The sequence below is a fragment of the Crocodylus siamensis genome, chromosome 13 (genome assembly GCF_052110815.1).
Source record: "Crocodylus siamensis isolate JL-2025a chromosome 13, ASM5211081v1, whole genome shotgun sequence".
Taxonomy (NCBI): domain Eukaryota; kingdom Metazoa; phylum Chordata; order Crocodylia; family Crocodylidae; genus Crocodylus; species Crocodylus siamensis.
Window position 1 is genome coordinate 8,764,018 of NC_143407.1, and position 20,460 is coordinate 8,784,477.

Below are 20,460 nucleotides of genomic sequence, written 5' to 3' on the forward strand. Positions count from 1 at the left end.
GATCCCCGCTGCATTGCAGAGGGAAGGCTGGGTAAGAGGAGGCTGCTGGAGGGAGCTGGGGACCAGCGGTGGTGGAGGGCAGCTGGCTTTAGCTGTCAGTCCTTAGCTCATGAGGGCCTGCTGTGAATAGGGGATGTTTCATTGATTCCTTCCCCTCCTCCTGTAGACCCTGAGTCTGTCCTCATGCCTCGTCATGGGCATGATGAGATGGGAGGCTGAAAGCCTGCCTCCTACTGTATAAGGTCTATGAGAAGCAGCCATCAGAGCTGGCACCCCAGGGATCCTCTTCTGTCTTCTCCCTGGAGCGCTGGGCTGAATGTCTGAGCCCCTTAATTGGGGATGAGTTTATCCAGCAGGAAGTCTCCTTCCCGTGGACTCTGCCTTGTTGCTGTTTCCCCCGCTCTCCTGCCTCGGGCAACCACATTCTTGGCTTGCCTGGTGACACTGCCTCTTTCCTCGTGGAGGACAGCCCCTCTTACAGGCCGTCTCATCTTTCAGGCACCGTGACCTTGATTTTGAGCTCCCCACTGGTCCAGAGCATGTCTTCCTCCCCCGGTTCTGGATCTCTTGCTGTTTTTCCAAGCGCCATTTCTGGTGGCTCTTAACTGTACAAGAATAATGGCCTCCTTGGTGATGTGAAGAAGTGCTCTCAGTCCCTCCTGCATAAATGCAACAGGGGTCAGAGATGCTAAGCAAGACTTGTCTGACATTATATTTGCTTAGCCCCCAGTCCTCCCAATACAGCACCAGGATTCAGACTGGCACTCCTTGTCTGAGACTCTTGTCCTGCCGTATCTGTCTTTACTTATACCTTCTGTCTTTACAACCAGCTGTCTGGCATGCTCCCTCACCTTAGCTATTCCAGGAGCCACCTTGCCAGAAGATAACCGTGTTTTTGCACTCACAGGTGCTTTGTGGAAAGATTGTCAGCTGATGCAGATTTGCTAGGATACCAGCAGAGAACTTGGCTTTTAATATGCAAGTCTCAAAGGGAAGGGTGGTAAGTGTAATTGCTCCCCTTTGATAGGCAAAGACATTTGAGGCAAGTCTTCACACACACAAGGCGTTTCTACATCTAGTTAGTTGTGTGAAATCGTTGCGCAGACAAGACGGGTTGTTTATCAAGGTGCGTCTATTGGGATCAACGCTGCCCTACCTCCTGCTTCTTCCTTGCTGTTGAGGTAAAAGCTCCTGGGTCCTATTTTGCAGCGAAGACCGCTTTGGGCACGGAGCAGCAGTTCTCAACCAAGGTGCTATGGCATCCTGAGTTCCCTTGAGAGCCTTTCAGGGGTGCCACGAGTTGCCATGCAGGATTAGTACTGTTGGGTGTGCAGACATGATTCCCAGGATAAATGCAGAGACTTCAGATAAGAATCCATAGCATTAGAAACATTCTGGCCTCCTGTGGTCTTTCGGACCTCTTTGCAGAAGAAAAATTGCTCTATTTTTCTTGAATCAAAAATTGATTGAAAACTAAAGAGGTGGCAGTTTCCAACTGCCTTGCCTGGAGGATTGCAGTAGATCAGTAACAGAGCGGGGAAATGGGACCCCTAGGTATCAAGTCCTAGTCTGGTGTCCTGCCGGACATTGGACAACGCTGCCTCATTGCCAGTTAACCCTGGCCGCGTGGGTGTGAGCCTGGCAGCCGCAGCCATCTCTCTTCCCTGGTCTGCTCACTTTGGCACATCTTGAGGAGGAGGGCACGTGATGTGAGCCGGCGTATGGGCAGGGGGCAGAGGGAAAGCTTGGTCTTTCTGGGACTTGGAGGGGATTGTCTGCAACTTAGATGTTATTAACAGAAATTCCACTATGCATCCCCTCCCATCAGATCTCACGTAACCTTTTGAACCAGGACAGGAATTTGAGCCCTCGCCCTGACGTGGGGGCCTTTTGGCTTTTGGCCGTCTCTGTTACGTTTAATAAAATAGGCATTAGGGCCACGGAGTCTCGTTTCAGCCATTGGTTGTGAACTGGTGCCTTGTCATTCTGGCACTGAGATTTAAGGAGAAGTCACAAGGAGTTAAGCTCTTGTTATAAGGGAGGGATTTGAAAGGAGTTACGGGCACATATGGGACAGAGCATGGTTAAGACTAGGATCGTGTTCAGGAAAGAAACCTCCCGCCACTGACTAGAACATCCCCTCCCAGTCTTCGTTTTTAAGACGGCTGGCGGGAGCTAGCTCAATGCCTGGAGAAGCAAAAGCAAAGATTCCTGCGTCTGAAACGATGTGCTGTGACAAGGGAGATGGCAGCCCTGGTCATTTAATCTTCTCTCTGCCTTTTATCCTTTATCAGCTTCCAGCCTGTACCACCTTGTGCTAGGATCCTGTTTAGACTTCTTAAGCTGAGCAAGGTCAAGCTGGGGCAGCGTATGGATGGGAGACCGCCATGTAGTGGCTGGGTGGAAGTGGTGCTGCAGGTGATGGGAGGCGTAGGGCTAAAGTCTGCGTGGCACAAATGGGCTCCCTGGGTGTTGGGGAGCTCTTGGCTGCGGTGTATTGTAGGGCTCTGCTGAGCTGGACTATGCTCGGCTGCTGTGCGGCTGCTTCGGGATCACTGGTTTGGGTTGAAGCAGGACACAGGGCAGTGTGGCATTGTCTTAAGCCAAGGGTAGGCAACCTTTTCTGGCTGTAACCCACTAGTGCTAGGACCCGGCCCCCGCCATTGCCACTGAAACCTTATGTCTGCAGGCCAAATCCAGCCATGGGCTGTAGGTTACCAGCCCCTGCTGTAAGCACTGACGACCTGTAACTGGCCATCTTGGCTCAACAGAAAGCAACAGAGGTGCTCCTGTGCAGTTTAAGTGCGTGGCTGAGGTGCTGGTCAGCTGGGTTGAGCGCGGGTCCCTCGACCAGCCACAGGCTCTGAGCTAAATGCCTCCTTGGAGCCTCGGGGGTGCATCTTGGTGTGGTGCAAACTAGCACGGTGCAGAAGGACCCACCTTCACTCTGCGCACACGACATCTGGAACCAGAACCGCTCGGCACCGAGCCAGTTCATCCGGGCGCTGCAGCTCTGCCCTGGCATGGTTTTCCCGCTTGTGTCGGTATGTGCACAGCCTAACCCAGCAAGGTCTGTGTGGGCACAGCCCCCTGCTCTCACAAGCTACATCTCCTCTATGGTTTCATTGCGTTCTCACCAAACCGCTCTCCAGGGTGAAGTCCACCGTGGGGCTGCGTGGCAGTGTGGGTTGGGGGCTCCTCGCTTTCCTTTGTACAGAACAAGCAGATAAGGGCTCTGGAAACCTGTAGAGAAAACCCCTTGGCTTGTTCCCCTTCCACCTCTCTTACAACGTCAGCTTTGTCAGCTCAGCAAGCATCATTACAGCTTTAGGTCTTACGAGAGACACCCCCGATGCGGAAGAAACCCACTGGCTCTGGAGGTGGGTTGGGGCCATGCGCTTCTTTCCAAACAGTCTGCTGAGCCCTACTTCTCCTATTCTGTTTGTGGCTGTCTGTGCAGGGGGATGGCAAAGGAAGGATGTCAACATTTTTTCCATTCTGAGTAGCCGTGATTGCACCTGGTGCTTCCCAGCAAGGATTGTACTAAGGGTGGCTCCGAATTTGTGGGGGAGCGTGAGTGACTGACCCTAGGAGGGTCTTGCCCTTGCTGGTCCAGGGGCAGGGCTTGTACCTGGGTTAGCTGTCTCAGCACGGGTGTGTGCAGGGGCACGTCTCTGTCTGACTGTGCCCATCTGCCCCTGTAGGAGCCTGTGCACAGGTGAGTTTGTGTCGCTCCCTGCAGACATGCGCACGTGCAGATTTGCCTGGGGGTAAGGCGGCATGGCATGCCATGCGTGTGGTGGGTGTCCCCTGCTGTCTCTGGGCAGGGGAGCTGGCGCGTGCATATCTGAGTGTGCACTTTAATGAGCTGCTCAGATGTGTGCTTGCGTTTGGGGGCCCGATCTGGAATTCCTTCCCTCCACATGCTGTCATCGACCTGCTATTCCAGCTTTTCCGGAGTCCGCTCCACAGCCTCGTTGCTGGTGTCCAAGGGGCTCAGCTTTCCACTTAGCTGCTGGGTTTGAAACGCTCGAGTTCACAGGAGGTTTTCTTTGGCACTGGTCCTCTCGCTCCTCATCCTGATGCTTTCTCTCCATGTTGGGAGAGAGGGCTGATTGCATTTCTCCTCTGTTCTTCTCTGTTCTTTGGGGGGAAAAGGTCCAGGGTAGTAAAAAGCCCAGGATGGAGAAACTGCCCTATCCTGGAAGCCTGAGGATTTTAGACCAGATGGTCAAAGAGATCTTCAGCTCTGCAGTCTGACTGGAGCCCTGTCCAGCACCCATGCCACATACCAGCCTGGTCACTGAGAAGAAAAGCTAGATTGAGCAGTCTCAGTCCCCAGGACTGCATAATGAGTAGGGATCCTGGAATAACTCGACCAGAGGCAGAATCACAGTTGGGTAGGTGCTGGGTGCCCTTGGGACCCGTGTGGCTCATCCTTTATTTGGCTTGGACAATCGGTTGTGGCTTGCAATAGATGTGAATTCCATCAAGGTCCCCACGTCTCAAACCTACTGCCGCAGGAAGGGGTTGGCATGCCCTTTCCTTAGCTGCCTGGGGGTATGAACAGGTGAAACAGATGGAGTTATAAGAGGGAAGAGTACTTCTTGCTCATCCAGCAGCCTGCTGTAAGTGCATTTTATGTCTCCTCTAGATCCACTGAAACGGTTTCGTCCGACTCTTCTTCCCCCCGCAAAATGGGAGCTAAACCCCAGGAATTGATCAGCTGTTGTATTCAAACATTAACTGTGTTTAGCTTCCACTTATCGTGGGACAGAGCAGACAGGTGAAACAGTTACCCTGAATCAGCTGATGCAGAAGTCCCCACACTTTAAACTTGGTATAATTGTCTGTCCGTACCCTCAGGAGTAGCTGGAGCTGATCCACCATGTCTGGCAAGAGTAGGAGGTGAGCAGCGGGGAGCCTGCCTTCCTACTCCCAGTGCTGTACTTGTTCTGGAGACATTGAGGACTGTTCTCTGGAAACACCCAGGCCCTACAGCCCTCAAGGTCACTGCTCCGTGTTTGCCAGGGGATGGTGTGTGGGGACCCTGGGGCTCCCCTTCCAGGCAGGCTGGTGCTAAGCCAGTGCTGCTCTGAAGGCCAGCAGCCTTTTGGGCTTTGTTTTATTAAAGCAGCAAAGCTGCTGAGGATTTCAGAATGAATGATCTGAGCACGCTCTTAGTGAAGGTTTCCCTACTCCAGGGAACACACTGCAGACATTTTCAGGCCCCTTTAAAGGGCCTGAGATGTTGCTTGAGTGGTGACTTTTTTGCCAAGATTGGCAAACATGTACACCTAAAGCAAGGCTTCATGGCGTATGTTGAGGCTCCTGGGTGAAATTAAATGTCTTGACTTCCCAGCAGCGATGCAGCCCCTGCCATGGAGCGTGTGAGGCTCCGAGAGGCTGTTCAGGGAGTGCATATATCCCTGGTCACTCGCAGCCATCGCGGAGGAAGAGAAAGGAGCGGGAGAGCCCGTATAGTCTCCTGCAGCTAGAGCGGGGACCTGGGAGTCTGGAATCCCAGGTTCTTTTGCCAAACTTCCCTGTATGACATAGGACAAGTCACGTTCTGTGTCTGTACCTCAGTTTCCCCATCTATAAAGTGGAGGACTGAGTATGTCACCTACCTGCTGGCTGCCAGAAGAGTTTGGAGGCCTAAAGAGCATTACTGTTAATGGGCAATGGTGCCTTTTTCTCTTGTAGGTCTGAAGTGTTTTATGAGGCTGGGTGTGTTCTGCTCCCCCCATTTTTACAGATGACGGATCAAGGCACATAAAAGGGGGAAGAGACATGGCCAAGGCTGAATGCTAAGTCAGTGGCAACCGGAGCAGAACCCATGTGGCCAGAGTCCGAACCCCTTGCCACGGCCAATGAAACCTGCACTCTCCATGTGCCTCTGTTTCCTTGTTGGTAATATTGCCGTGAAAGCTGCTTCCACCTGCTGATCAAGGCAGGGTCAGATCCCGTTCCAGACTCTGGGTGGGAGCACCTATATATTTATCACGTAGCATGCAGGTCTTACCCTGCAGTTTGGCATTGGGGTGTGTTGCTGCTGTTGCGCCACTGTTTTTGGATCAGAGGAGGGATGACAGACTCTCACTCTTTCCCTCGCTTGCCCTTTCAGACCTGGACGAATGCTCTGTGGGGAACGGTGGCTGCCAGCAGACCTGCATCAACATGATGGGCAGCTACGAGTGCCATTGCCGGGAGGGCTTCTTCCTGAGTGACAACCAGCACACCTGCATCCAGCGCCCAGAAGGTTAGTTCCTGTAGTCTCTAGCTGCTCTTGTCCCCATCCGCTCTCCGCTCCCCCCACTCATAGCTTCTCCCTTGGGTGCCATAGTCTTCAAGAAAGATGGATAAACACTGGGTGTGTCTCAGACTATAAATGGGCCTGGACACATAGGCTCTTTGTCTACACTGTGGGGAGGACGGCTCCTTGCCCAAGTTCACTGCTGCTGTAGGTGGGTGGTACCCGTGTTTGCCTCGGTGGCGCTTCACTGGTGGCTGTCTACTGAGCGCTGGAAACGGGGCAGATTCCCGGTATGACCAAAGTGTCAGCCATGGTGACTCTAGCTCGTATGCCCAGGGTTAAACCAATCAACCAGACTGGGAGAAACGAGAGGAACCTTAGGAGTCTCTTCATTGTCCTCTGCTCTGGAGAAGGAATTAGTCTTTAACACACTGACTGGGCATCACTTTCTTGTGACCGTAGAGGCTGGATCTGGGACAGCCTTGGTCTTGCTTTCATTTTGTGTGTACGGTTTGAGTCTCGGCAGTTTCCTGACATTTCCATCCCCACCCTATAGCACCAGGCACATGACGACTAGCCCCCGTTTTTCATGTCTGATGCAGGAAATCTACCCTAGGACATCACAGGGGGTTAGAGAGGACCCATCACCTCCCCTTAACTATGGAAATTTGTTTTTTGTGCCCTCTGTCCAGTATCATTCTTCTGGGGCTTTATACCATGCCTGCCCCCTAGGAAGCTGGCCTCAGACCACACTATCCACCTCATTTATGGCTTGAATTCTTCTACCGCTGGGGAAACAGAGTATTATCAATGGTGGTTTTGGTATGCCAGCCAGGGTCAACAGCTGTTGCAGCCAAGCATTCTGGGTGCTTAATAGAGCAAGATGCCTCTCCCGATTTGCTGCAGCAGACGTTGAACTTGGCTAGTTTGGTTCTTTCCCAGGCTCAGGTTCACTTTGAGCATGGGTTGCCATGTTTGGTGCTGGCGGTCAGGAAGAAGTCGGAGGGGAGTCTGGAGTTGCTGGCGGAAGCTGCAGGGAAACTAGACAAGCCAGTTTGATCCCTGTAGCAAAGCCCTCTCGAGCTCCTCTGATAAGGCGCCTGAAACAGTAATACCAAGCGGAGGAAAGTAATCCATTACTGGGACATTAATGAAAATAAAAGATACCAGAGGACTCTCTGGAAACACTGTGGGACTCGTCTTCTCTTGCCGTTTCTTGTACTGCATTGATCCTGCTGCCTCACTGGTGGGTTTAATTCCCTGTGATTTGGACTCACCTTTTAGAAATGTTGGGCAATCAGAGTTTGTTGTTTCTCCAGTGATTTTTTTTTTTCCTTTCATCTTTGCCACTTGGCAAACATTGACTTGTTTTTCATTTCTTCCTTCCCCTGATTTGGGTTTCTGCAGCCAGGGAATCCGTGTTTATCCTTTGAGTTTCCACACGAAGTTCTCCCACCTGGTACAGGGTATTTTGATAAAGCTGCACGGTTTAGCGGGCTGAGCTTGGATCTCCTGAGTTCTGATCCCAGTCTGACTCATTGTGCCTGACGGGAGTAAGCTGTCGATTTTTGTTCCTTGCCTGTCTTCCTGACTCTACAACTTGCTGTGTGGCCCTGGCCTAATCTCTGCCCCCCTGTCTCTGTAAAATGGGGATTCTGCCAACGCTGTCCCCGGAGGAGCTCTGAGGAGGATGTGTGATGCTTGTGAGGTGCGACTGTCACCCACAGTTCGGAGCGTCTTGCATTCCTGCCTGTGTCACGAGATGTTCAGAGCTCACACCTCTGGGACGAGCCCTTCAGCCTGAGTCGTGGCAGGGCTGGCCTCTCGTGCAGAAAGCTAAGCATCCTCAGCATTACTGTTAACGTCACCAGGTGTGTTCATGCAGGAGGACCTCAGCAGCTCTACTGGTAGTGGCTGCCGCACCAGCATCCTGCTGGAAGTACCTTGCTAGGGTCCCAGCCTGGGGCACGTTTTTCAGAGGTGCTAAGCACCTGCTGCTCCCACTGGCTGCGGTGGGGGCTCGGCACTTGCGCTAGCTAGGCCCACACTGGGGAAATCCATGCAAGAAGGCTCCCAAAATTGCACAGGACCACTTGCAAAAGCTTTGGCCTTAGCATCTTGAGGCAGCTTTGCAGGCTGCAGCTCAGAAGCCTTTAGCACCGTCACTGAAAAAGGCTGGGCAGCTGAGAGATGCCTTCATGCTGCGCTGGAGACAGCTGCTGCGTCCCACTCGTGGACACAGTGAAATTGTGGCAGTCAACCTGGCTGGCAGCTGAGGGCCGAGTAGAAGGAAAGGCCAAATCCTGGGGCTCGGTGATCGTAGCTGAGCTCTCTTGGACAGAACCTGGGGCCAGTCGCCTTGGAGCCCAGTAGGCTCCTGCCTCAGCGCTTCACAGGCCCCAGACCTCAGCCTCTGTCCCAGTAACTGCAGCGACTTGGGTTTGTGGATGGTTTTCTTGCTGTTCCTACTTGCCCAGCATCTTTCAGGTGGGATTTCCCTAGAAAATACCAGCACAAGCCCAGTGCTTATAATCTAAGCTAAATAAACCTGCCTTCTCTTCTCTTCCTCTCTGCCCTTTTCAGCTTTTTTATTCCTTTGTTGTCTGCATGCCTACAGGTGGAAGGAGCAGGAAGTGTTGGCCGGGGTGGGGGTAATTATACAGCTGGGAGGTGCAGCCACAAACCGTGGGAGTGATGGGTCCAAAAGAAATCCTCCCTTCCCAGCAAAGCTACACTGCTCCAAAACCTAATCCTGCTCTTGGGGCGGCTCAGCAGGTAGCAGAGGTGCAGAAAGGATAATGAAAACCCGGGCAGGTGTTACACGCTGTGCAGGATCAGAACTGCCCATCGTGCCAGCTCTCCTGCCTCTCGGTGGGGCAGTGCCCTGTGTACCTGGGCAGATCTTTTCCCTCTTTCCCCTGCTTAGTCTGGCAGTCAGATGGATGAGGTCTGAGAGCTGCTGTGGGGAATGGGAGCTGGTGCTGTCCGTTGCCTTCTGCAAGAGGTCAAAACACTGTGGGCTTTACATCTCAAGGCTGTTAGAGTGGGAAGCCTTGTGCCAGTGACCAGGGATGTGTCTGCAGCCCAAGTGCCCTCAAACTTGGGAGGAAAAAGATGTGCTAGAATGGAGGAAAGGCACCAGTGCATCTTACGCAGTGGAAGAGCACAGTGTGCCTCTGCAGCCTGCTGTAGGCAGCCGGAGGTCAGCATGGACTGGCCCTGAGAGAGCCCTTACAGGGGGCTAACAGAGTCTTCGCACTGGCTTCACGCTTGTAAAGGAGGCCTTAGTCTCTCTGGGTCATTGACACTGGGGACAGTAGAACAGCCCTACTTCAGAGCTGTTGCACGGGTAAATACAGCCAAGTGGCAGCAGCAGGAGATCCATTTTGTTCTGTGCGAGAACTTGGGAGTCTTTATGTGCTGCTGCTTTGAATCCAGCTGGGGCCAGTTATAGCCGCAGCCATTCCCACCTAACAGCTGGTCATCGATCTGTGTGACACTGCGCTGTGTGGAGGATTTGCTCCAGTTCCCTGCAGCAGCATCCAACCCTCCCCCAGTGCTAGCAGCCTCTGCAGAGCACCCAGGGTTGCACGGGGCCATAGCACCAGCACTGCTCTCTCCACTTTCTTTCTACATCAGCAGAGAGCTATGTGACTGGGAAGTGCAAGGGGTCTGCACAGTCTCAGGCTCCCCTCACTCCCTGCCTAGGCAGGCTTGCAGGTGGGTGAAGTTTGGGAGATGAGGCGGGGACCAGGAACTAACATGGTGCTTGAGAGGATGCGGCTGCTGTGTGCTGGCTCTCGAGACACTGTGGTGGTCTTGCTCTACTGGCGCCCTTAATACTCGACACCCATCAGCACAGGAGAGGTTAAAGCATCCAGGATTGAACCCAGCTTGCATTACCTAGGCTTCCATCCCATCACCTGCATGGCAGATGCTCACCAGGATCTTGAGTGGAGCGATGCTGCATCTCTCATTGCAGTGCCAGGCATGCTGTCTAATTCCACAAATCCTGCGTTCGAACCCACCAGTTCTCCCTCCCTCCCTCCCTCCGGTTTCCGCACCAAAGCTGTGAGCCTTCCCCTTGCCCTGAACCGAGCCTTTTCTGCTCTGCGGCTCCAGTTCATCCCCTGAGGATGAGATTCCTCTTCTTAATCTTAAAGCTCAATCTCTCCTTTTAAATCCTGAGTCTCAGCCCTGCCCTGCCAGCCCATGCCCTCTGAGACCTTCTTGGCCTGCACAGTACTTCTCAGCTGTTTGTTAATGGGAAGAACAGCCAAATCCCCTTTGCCTCCCATCCAAATGGTGGCTTGTCTCGTTTTTTTTATTGCTGCAATTTACTACCTGGCATAGCTTATACAGCCCGCAGCCATCCCACCTTGGGTCCTGATGCTGTCAGAACATACCAGCCAGGCTGGATCAGCACAGGGATAAAAGACCTGAAAGAAACCGCCCCCCGGGTGCCGCACACAGCACCCATTACTGATTCTGCCCTGCATGTCTGTACCGATCCAGTGCCCTGGTAGCGTGCAGTACTCTTGGAGAGGCCGTCTTCCCAGTGAGACCTAAATACAACCCCTTGTGGTCCTTAAAGATCCCATGACACTTTCCACAAGAGTAGGGGTATTGTTAACTCTGGGCTGTGGCCCGGCTCCAGGCTGGGATTGCTGCAGGCTGTTTGCCTAAGATTCCCTTGGCAGTTTCACGTGGGCACAGGACTTGCTGCCCTAAACCATGGTGCAGTGTTGCTGCAAGCGGAGACGGCCTTCTGTCCCAGGGATACCTGCACGCCCATGGTGGATATCCCAGCCTCTCCCTGTCTGTGCGTACTGTGACTTCCCAGGACTGCACCGCAGGCATGAACAGCCCAAGCCTCTGGCTATCCCCCTTTGCAGTCTTGTTGTAGAACAGGGAACTGGCATTTCCCTTCGGCAGCAGCCGGGAGCAGCCTGCTTTGGGCAGTGTGCTGCACATTTCATGTCAGAGGAGAGAGCTTGACCTGGTCCCAGGCAGTGCTCTTTGTCCCATCTCTGCACTGTCCCCCACAGGCCCCATGGCTGGCACTGTATTGTTGAATGCTTTCATCTTGCATATCAGTTCCTGCCCCTTCCAGACATGCTCCTGGTCCAGCCCTACCTGGCTTGTATCTGTCCCACCTGCACACTTCCTTCCAGTGCTCCTTTAGCCCAGCCCCTTGTGCATGTCCATGCAAGACCTGCCCTCTGTGAATGCATGCAAAGTGCCCTCCTGCCAGGCACCAGCCAGCCCACCCTCAGCCAGCTCCCACCCGGGGATCTGTGCACCACACTGAAATGCCCGGTGCCCACTAGTGCTAAGGCTGTGGGGTGAGAGCCAGAGCCATGGGCAAGTGGTCAAGTTGCTGAATTTTTTCCTCTTCCATTTCCCGTTAGACGCAGCGCACCCTTGTCCCACTCGGTCTGCTCCTCTTTCACCTTCTTCCCATGCCAGCTTCATCCAGCAGGGCTCGGGCACAGGCGCTCCGTGCTGTTCTGCAAGGAGGCATTTGGGAGCCCTCTGCTCACCTCTGGACCGTCTTTCCCAGTACCCCTTCTACTCTTTCTCTCCTCATGGATTTCTCCTTCTTTTTTGTCCATTATTCCCTCCCATTCCCTCATTCTTTGTCTCCTTTTGCTCCCGTCTCCCTCCATTGGCTCCGTTTCCTCCTCATCTGTCGCTGCCATCCCTCCCCAGAACATGCACCAGAGTCATTCACCCCAGTGTACGTGGGGCAAGGGTAGGACTAGAGGCCAGAGCTCTGAATCCCATGGCCTTGGCTCTGCCCATGAGATCTTGCCCTGGTCCTCTGCTTAGTCCGTCATCAACAGCGTTTGACAGCATCAGCTTTCTGTCTCGTTCTCCCTTGTTCTCACAGTGGTTTCATGTTGTGTCCCTGCCCTGCTTTGCCCTCCAGAGCCCTGAACCCTGGGAAAGGTGCGGGTTCAAAGGCAGGGCTGAGGCCGGGAAGCTTGGTCTCTTTCCTCTCCAGAACCCTTTCCTCTTGACCTAGAGCCATGCCTGCGTTGTGCATGGAGCCCCATTTGCCCTTGAGTGCTGAGTTTTACGGGACCCTGGAAAGGAAGCGGGGAGCCCGGTTGCTAGAGAAGAGCAATTAAAATGTAGCAGTCAAAGGAGGAGGGAGACCCAGGGTGGCAGCAGTCACCATGGCAGGGGATAATGGCTTTTTCTTCAGGGAGGTAAGATCTGAGGTGTCTTCAGAAAGTCAAGGATGCAGCTCCCTGTAAAAGCAAAGCCTCTGGCAGGGTGAAGGCTGAGGAGTTTGATAACGGGCACAGCCGCAAGCAGCTGAACTCTTAAGGGGCAGCTCCTTAATTATCATCACTGATGCCAGAGAACTTGTGTGCCGTCCTGCTCAAGGCAGGTGAGCAAGGAGTTATCGCCACTGAAAGAAGGGTAGACATGAGGTACCCCGTGAGGTTATGCAGCAGGTCTCAGGCTGGGGTAAGTGCATAATCCAGGCATCATGAATCTCATCTGTTCCCCTTTCCTGTAACCACTAGACTTCATACTCTACCCAGACTGGAAATATTGCTCAGGAGTCCTGGCTTCACCCCCTCACTTGCTCTGTCAGACCCACCTCCCCTCTGATTTAGCCTCTCTCCTTGGTATCTCCCCAACTCAAAGTACCCCTGTTTCCTGAGTCACCTTCCCCTAGCACCTTCCTTGGTGCTGCCCATGCATTATCCGGTGAGATCCCTTTTGCACCATCCGTGCTGGCTTTCCTGACCTCGCTAGGCTGAGTGAGTTGACCAGTGCCTAAAACATGCTGAACAACTGCTCCCCCACCATAAAAAGCCCCAAGGAAGCCCAGAGCCGGTGACACCACGTCTGCAAAGAGGAGACCTGAGCCGGGGCAGTAGACTGGATCACACCGGGGACCTGTGTTTGTATCTGCCTCCTCTGCCCGTCGCATCTTGGGCCAGCGTTGAGCCGGCAGTCTGTTCCTGGAATCGGGCTGTGTGTTTTAACTGCACGAGGTCCCTGCTCTCTCCTCCCTCCCTCCCCGCCACCCCTGGCCTGGCTGTGGGTTTTGTTAAATGTTATGTAAACTCTTGTCAATGCTCCATTCAGTGCCTGCTGAACCTGGCTTTTTACAGCTGAGGTTACAGGTGACCTTTCCTTGTCTCCCAGGAGAGTGAGGCAGACGGGTTTTGGGCGTCAGCAGATCCTCCGCCGCCCAGGCCCAGCCGGGGGTCAGGCGGGGAGGTGGGGGGGGGGAGAAGGGGGCCACACCCCATCTGGCAACTGAGACTGAAGCTTGCAGGAGGGAAGTGAGCAAACTGGGGAGGGGAGATCATGGCCACAAGTCCAGTAGCTCCCCAGACCTGCCTCCCTCTGCCTTCTCTCCTGCTCCCGCCTCTGGGGCAGAAAGCATGTAAATTCTGCCTCGGTCATCAACACTTAAAGTGGCTTGTGGGCACTTCCTCCAGGGCTGGCCCCATGCTTTTCCCACTGTACCATGCCACTGGCTAAAGCCGCCCCGGGGCCACACGTTGAAACGGAGACAGCAGCTGGCGTTGCTGCCGCCACCGGGACCCTGGCTCCTTCCCCGCCTCCCTATGCTCTCCATTGCTGGGCACAAACCATATTCCAATTACGAGCGTGCAGAGAGGCCTGTGACCACAATCATCCCCTCTGTGTTCCCCTCTCCCTGCTTGCGTAGGGGCAGGGCCCTATGGAGCATCTTCTAGAGGTGGTTCCTGTCAACTGGGCAGCAGGATAAAGTGCTGCTGCCCGGTATCGCAGGCACTTGGGCAGGACCCAGGGCCGTGCTGAGCTCTCTCCAGGAGGAGAGTCGGGTGTATCATTCGGGCCAGTCCTTTTATTTCCAGGGACGGTCCCAAGTCCCATCTCCCTGAATATCACAGAACTGCCACCTTTTCGGTTCTCGGCTCACAACTCAAGCCCCTCAGCCACAAAAGAGGCCAAATTGTGGCAGTGGTGGGATACTATAATAGCAAATGACCAGCAGGTTGTGTGCTTGCTGTTTCCCCGCCTGCCTTTCCAGCCAGCCTCGAGCGCCACGGAGCCCTGTCTCAGCTCTCTCTCAGAGCCATATTCTTGCTGCTTTCTGTCTCTAGCACCCCTACCACACAGCCAGCTGTGCCGAATCAGTGCCTCCACTCCCACATTTGCAGGCAGTCCCCAGGGAAACCCCTCTAGTCCTCCCAGAGTCCAGTCCTGCTCCAACATCCTTGTGTGATCCAGTGTCTTAGGCAATGGTTTCAGTCACTGTATTGCATAAAGGCCTCGCTTCTGCCAGGTAGGCTGAGTGAAGCCCAGCTAGCAGGTGTCAGCTTTAATGAGGTCTTGATGCTTGAATGAAGATTGCCTGTAGATCAGGGACACACCTGCTGGGAGCTATTAACACTTCCCAGTAGGATGGTTCAGTGGCGAGCTGGTCACACAGGGACAGCTGGGTCTGAACACGCCCTCATGGGGCTGTGATGAACCAGTGAGTCTAGCCTCGAGGCTAAGTCCTCGGGTGAGATGAGCTGCCTGAGCGAGGGGGACTGGGTGACTGATTAGCCTTGTCCTCGTGAGTCACTCTCTGCCTCTAGTGCTGGGTGAGGCTGTTGCTCTGGCTCCCTGGGGGGAGCATTGGGACAGCTGTCCCGGGCAGACGTGATGCCTCCAGCATCCAGATGTGCCCTCTGCCCAGCTTGAGCATAAAGCAGCTGGCTTTGTGTGAGCCAGCCTGTGGGGAGGCAGTGCCCTGACCAGGGTCAGGGTTGCTCTGTGCTCACAAAGCAGCTGCTCTATGGCCTGGAGGGAAAGTCTGGGGGCACAGATGCAAGGGGCAAGGAGTATGTGACCTCCACAGGGCAGGAGTTGTCCCCTGAATGTGGCTGCAAGCTGCCTGAGAGCCGGCTGCATCTTGTCAGGCTCCGAGTCGATTTGCTGGGTTAGTACAGTGACCTCCAGGTGCCTCCGGCCCTTTTCACTCCCTGGGAAAGCCCAAGCAGGGCTTGTTTTCCGTATGTGAGTCACAGCAGCTACCCCATGCAATGTGTCAGGTAGGTCTTGGCCACCCTGAGCTCTCCGAGTGCTGCATATCCAGGGGACGTGGCCTTCCTGGCTCTGCCTCTTGTTTGTGGCAAGTGGCCAGTGTGAGGTGATGGATGCTGTCAGGCCTGGTCTGGAGAAGGAGCTCTGGACTCGGCGTCCATCACACCAGAGCAAAGCAAAAACAATCCAGGGGTGTGAGTCAGCAGCGCCCTGTTTAGTTTGCAGCGCGGATGTCCCAGACAGCAGTGTCTGCAGCTAATGCTGCCTCTGGCACATTTTCAGCATGGAGAGAGCCCAGGCGGGCCCTTCTCTGAGCTGCACCCTCCCAAGGAAACAGCCTGGAGTGTGTTAGCAGGGCTTCCTGCAGGGCCCTTCGTGACTGCTGAAGCTATTGAGCTGACCAGGGAGTCAGAGAGACAGGGCATGGCAGGATATTAGTGAATGGGGAGAGAGTGGGATGGGCACAGGGCAAAGGGAAAGGGCCTTGACTTGTAGAGCAGTGTGGAGAAGAAGATGGGAGGGCTTGGGCTGATCCTGGTAGGGAGGCTGGAGATAGGCATAGCATGAATAAGAGGGAGTGGGACAGACATGGCAATGGCATGGGTGCCAAGGAAGGGTTGATGGTAAGTGGCCTGCCAAGGAATAAGGACAAAATGTTTCCTTTCCATGACAAACGTGGGTGACACGTGTCCCCAGGGAATCTTTGCCAGGCAAGCAGGAGGTGCTTGGAGGGACTTGAAGACCCACAGGGGGAAGGATGCATGCAGTAGGGAAGGTTCACTGTCCTGAAGACTGCTCCTTGGGCTGACATCCTCCGTGGCACAGTCCAGGGCTGCCAACGCATCTCCCTCAGAGCTTGCTGAAAGCACAGGTTTCCATGGGGGGTGGGGGAGCCTGGTGCGGTGCGGTCTCTGCCCAGCGATCACTTTATCTGCCCCCGGCCCCTGCCCAGTTAGCGGCTGCCTTGTATTTAGCCCCAACAAGCAGGAGAGCACCTCACCCATCATCTCTAGGTCTCAGCCCTGGCCCTGCAGAGGGAGCCGCGGAGCTTTTATGTGCTTTCTTCTCTCTTTTAGAAGGAATGAACTGCATGAACAAGAACCATGGCTGTGCCCACATCTGCCGGGAGACCCCCAAGGGGGGCATCGCCTGCGAGTGCCGGCCGGGCTTTGAGCTCACCAAGAATCAGCGGGACTGCAAATGTAAGAACATGGTGCCCACCAGCACCTAGTATCTGCTCCAGTGGACAGGAGCCCTGCCTCCTATCCCCGCCCCCCCCGGCCCCTTTTGTGGTCCTGTAGGCCTTGACGCTGCTTCATGGCACCCACTTCTTTTATAATAATACATGGCCTCCAGACTCCTGTCCCCTGCCCTAGACCATGTGCTCCTCCTAGCTCAGGGACTGAACCTGAGCCCCCTGGCTCCCATACCCCCAGCATCAAGCACAAGGTTCATGACCCCCAAGTCTCTTTCTTTCACTGAGCACGAGAACATCTTCTTTCCCAAACCGGGAAGTAGAATTGACTCCAGGCGTCCTGCTCTTGATCCCTTTTGGAACCAGCTAAAGAACCCAAGAGTTCTGATTCCCTTCCCTCACCCCTTGCTCTAATCATAAGATGACTTCAGCGTGTCAGAGATGAAAGCCAGGGGCCGTGAATCCTGTCCTCCCCTGCTCAAAGCACTGGACAAAACTTCCCAGCTCAATGAACAAAATCTCGACCTCTCCTAAAAGCTTAACAACACCCAGCTTCCAAGTGGTGGATTTCCTGGAGTTTAAGAGCTATCTCTGACCAGCCTTCTTCACTCCTCTGTTGGCTTCTGCTGCACGTGCCCCTCATCTGCATGACCAGCTGCCCAGCAGTTCACATGTGCCTTTGGCCAGGGCTGCACAGAGTGGGGCAACCTCTGCAGTGCACGGGTGATTTAAAAACAGGGTCCCAAAGACCTAACACCTCCCATGTGACCTTTGCTAAGCCACCCTGCCTCCTCTTCCCCCTTCCAGCAACCAGAACTCTTCAGATGAGCAGCAGAGCTTGCTCTTTTGCAACAGTGCCAGGCCAGTCCTCCCCAGTATAGCTCTGCATGGCTGTCAGGTCAGACATCTTCATGGGCTTACCCCCGGGCTATGCTGACTGTCTAGGCCACTCTGTTTGGAAAGTGCCGTGTCTCTTGCCTTGGCACCTGGAGTGTGATTGGCACCAGAAAAACACCAAAAGCATCTCCCCAGGGAAGCGAGGCTGTCGGATGTCTGATCTCCCGCCAGGAGCTTGCTGGTGCTGCCAAGGCCATTTTTTTTTAATCTTTTATTTATTTAGTTTTATTTGTTTTATTAATCTTCACAGCAAGCATGTAAAAAATGCTGATGGCATAGAGTTTTAATCCGGCCAGCGAATTCTCACTCCGGGCTAAATGTAAAGAACAACTTGCCTCCTTCAGAAAGGTGGAAAGGAGTGTCAGAAGCACGTCATTGATTTAGGACGTTCTGGAAATCCCAGGCGGGCCCTTGACAAAGTGTTTTGTTAGTGGCCAGGCTATGCTGGGTCAGAAGCCATAGCCCATCTAGCTCTGTCTCTGATGGTGACAGGTACGAGATGTCTCTCAGGGGAAGTTGCAAACAACCACACAGCAGCTTTCCTCTGCTGAGCTTCTTCAGGGAAAGTCGGACGCATTTAGAAATGTCAAGCAAGAATTCCTCAAATCTACTAGGTTGCCAACTTTTATTTTTGCTAGGGGAGGGCAGTGAGGGGTGGGGGCAAGATGACGGACTTGTGAAAAGTTTTATGCATTTCAGGTGACAGCCCTCTTCCCGGGGGGTGGGGGGGGGGCAGGGTCCTCAGACCCCCACATGCTCAGCACCTCTGGTTGCATTGATCATCTCAGCCTAAAAGTTCCTGCATGCACTGGTATTTAAATCTTGTAAGTTTAAGATTTAAACAGGCGAAGGTCTAGCTGGCAGCCCTTGATCTCAGCCCTGTCGTGCTGTCTATTGACACCGTCCTTTCAGTTCCTGTCCTTCAGGATTCTGGAGCCATTGTAATTGCCAAGTCCAGAATGTCAAACGTACAGCCCCTGGGCCAGATTCAGCCCAGGAGGATGTCTCTCAGGCTGGATTTGGTCCACAGGGCTCATCGCAGCAGCAGCCGGAGCCCCTGCAGCAGCAGTGTTAATCCCTGCGACAGCTGGAGCCCCTGTTTTGGTGTGGGTCTGGAACCCAGAGAATTTCACAGATTTCATAGACATTAGGGCTGGAAGAGACCTCGCAAGATCATCGGGTCCAGCCCCCTGCCCAAGGGTCAAGAAGGCAGCTGGGGTCAGAGGACCCCAGCAAGATAGGCATCCAAGTGTTCCTTGAAAGTGTCCAGAGTAGGTGCTTGCACCACCTCTGGGGGGAGTTTATACCAGGCCCTGGGGACTTGGACGGTAAAGAAGTTTTTGCTTATGTCCAGCCTAAAACGGTCTTCCAGGAGCTCGTGGTTGTTGGACCTTGTCTTCCCTTGGGGTGCCCCAGTGAACAGACTTTCTCCCAGTTCCTGATGCACACCCCTTATGTGTGAGGCTGCCACCAAGTCACCCCTGAGCTTGTGCTTTTCCAGGCTGAAGAGTCCCATGGCTCTCATTAATGCCGCTCACATCCCCCGACCCTGTACCTGCCTGGATGCAGATTTTAGTCGCAGGTTAAGGAGAAGGGGGGAAGGTAAGTAAGCAGTGGAGGCATTAACTCCCTTGGTTCCAGAGCCGCAGCGAAACAGCAGCTCCGGCAGCCGCGGGTATTCATGCCATTGCCTCTGCTCGCACATCTGGAAGCTCCGTGGTCTGGATCTGGTCCGTGGGGCCCAATGAGTCTTGATACCCTTGACCTGTTTTGACCTTTGGCATAGCACAGGGCAGAGAGAACTGTGCCGGCTTCAGGCCCATAGCTATCATCACGTCTACTGCCTGCATTTCCTTGGGATTTGAACTTGGGACCACCGGCCTCTTGGCAGGAAGCCTGCCAGTAGGCCAGCTTCCTGTCTGCACTTTGGAGTCTGAGGTGGGGGTTTTTTGCCAAGTAGCCATTAAGTGGCAGTTACCTTCAGTCTCTGGGCCAAGATTTTTAAAAGTGACCAACACTTTTCAGGGCCCAACTCGAAACCGTGTCAAGAGCCCCGCATTTGACAACCCCTTCTGACATTCAGGCCCTTTGAAAGCACCCAGGAATCACTAGTCACTTCTGAAAATCTGGGCTCTGGGCTGGATTTAAACTTCCAGTCGGTGGCATCAGGGTATGTAGCCTGTAAAACCTGGCATGGTGCATTTCCCCATCTCACCCAGGCTGGCGCTCTCGCCCCCACTCATCCTTTCACCACTAAACCATTCAAGCAGGTGACTCTTAACTGAATGTCCCAATCCTGGGATGGTGAATAGGCCAATGTGGAAGGAGTTATGGGGGATGAGCCTGGTTCCTAGTAGACTACAGGATGGAAATGACCACAGGTGGAGCTGTGCCATGGGCTGAGTGGGCCTCGGAGACCGAAATCGTATCCCTCTACGTGTTCCTGATGGACTGAACATCAGAATGGAATGAGAGACGATCTGGACCGAGTTGCCTGGTTGAGTCAGGAGGGAAGTAGGAGGACTGCCTGGATGGGCTGTTTAGCCTGGTTTAGTGTGGCAGGAGATCAGATGGTAGAGTGAGGGGATTGTTTGGCCCAATGCAGTGAGGTGGGGTGCCAGATCCTTGGGAAGGGCAGTTTCAACATGCGTTTGGTCCACGTAGGCACACCAGTGATGCTCAGAGCTGCTTCCTGTCAGCAGCCCCAGATCAGTGCTTGACGACATGTTCTTTGCCTCCTACAGTGACCTGCAACTATGGGAACGGCGGTTGCCAGCACACCTGTGATGACACGGACCAAGGGCCCAAGTGCGGCTGTCATGTGAAGTTTGTGCTATTTTCTGATGGGAAAACGTGCATAGGTAGGTGAGAGCCAACCCAACCCCTGGGGCACTTGCTGGGACTTGGTCTAGGTGCTCCTGCAGTAGGACTGTCTGTTTGTGAGACTGCTGTGCCTGACGCACACCAAATGCTCCTCCTCCCCCAGCTGTAGTCCTCAGGGGCTGAGGTTCCCGTCATGTAGTAAGGATCAGTGCTGCTGTGAACAGCTTTACAGAAAAGGCAG

General features: G+C 54.1%; 1 protein-coding gene across 6 annotated transcripts in view; it reads left to right on the plus strand.

Annotated features, from left to right (window-relative positions):
* The window catches only part of SCUBE3 (signal peptide, CUB domain and EGF like domain containing 3), a 93,220-nt gene that overhangs the window by 27,125 nt on the left and 45,635 nt on the right, over nt 1–20,460 (plus strand). For 4 of the 6 annotated variants that reach the window (XM_090024986.1, XM_090024988.1, XM_090024990.1 and 1 more), the window contains exons 4-6: nt 6,128–6,262; nt 16,381–16,506; nt 20,141–20,257. In XM_090024986.1, the coding sequence (XP_089881112.1) occupies nt 6,128–6,262; nt 16,381–16,506; nt 20,141–20,257 (378 nt within the window). The remainder of the gene's footprint in view (nt 1–6,127; nt 6,263–16,380; nt 16,507–20,140; nt 20,258–20,460) is intronic. The other 2 variants (XM_090024987.1, XM_090024991.1) reach the window with 1 other exon arrangement.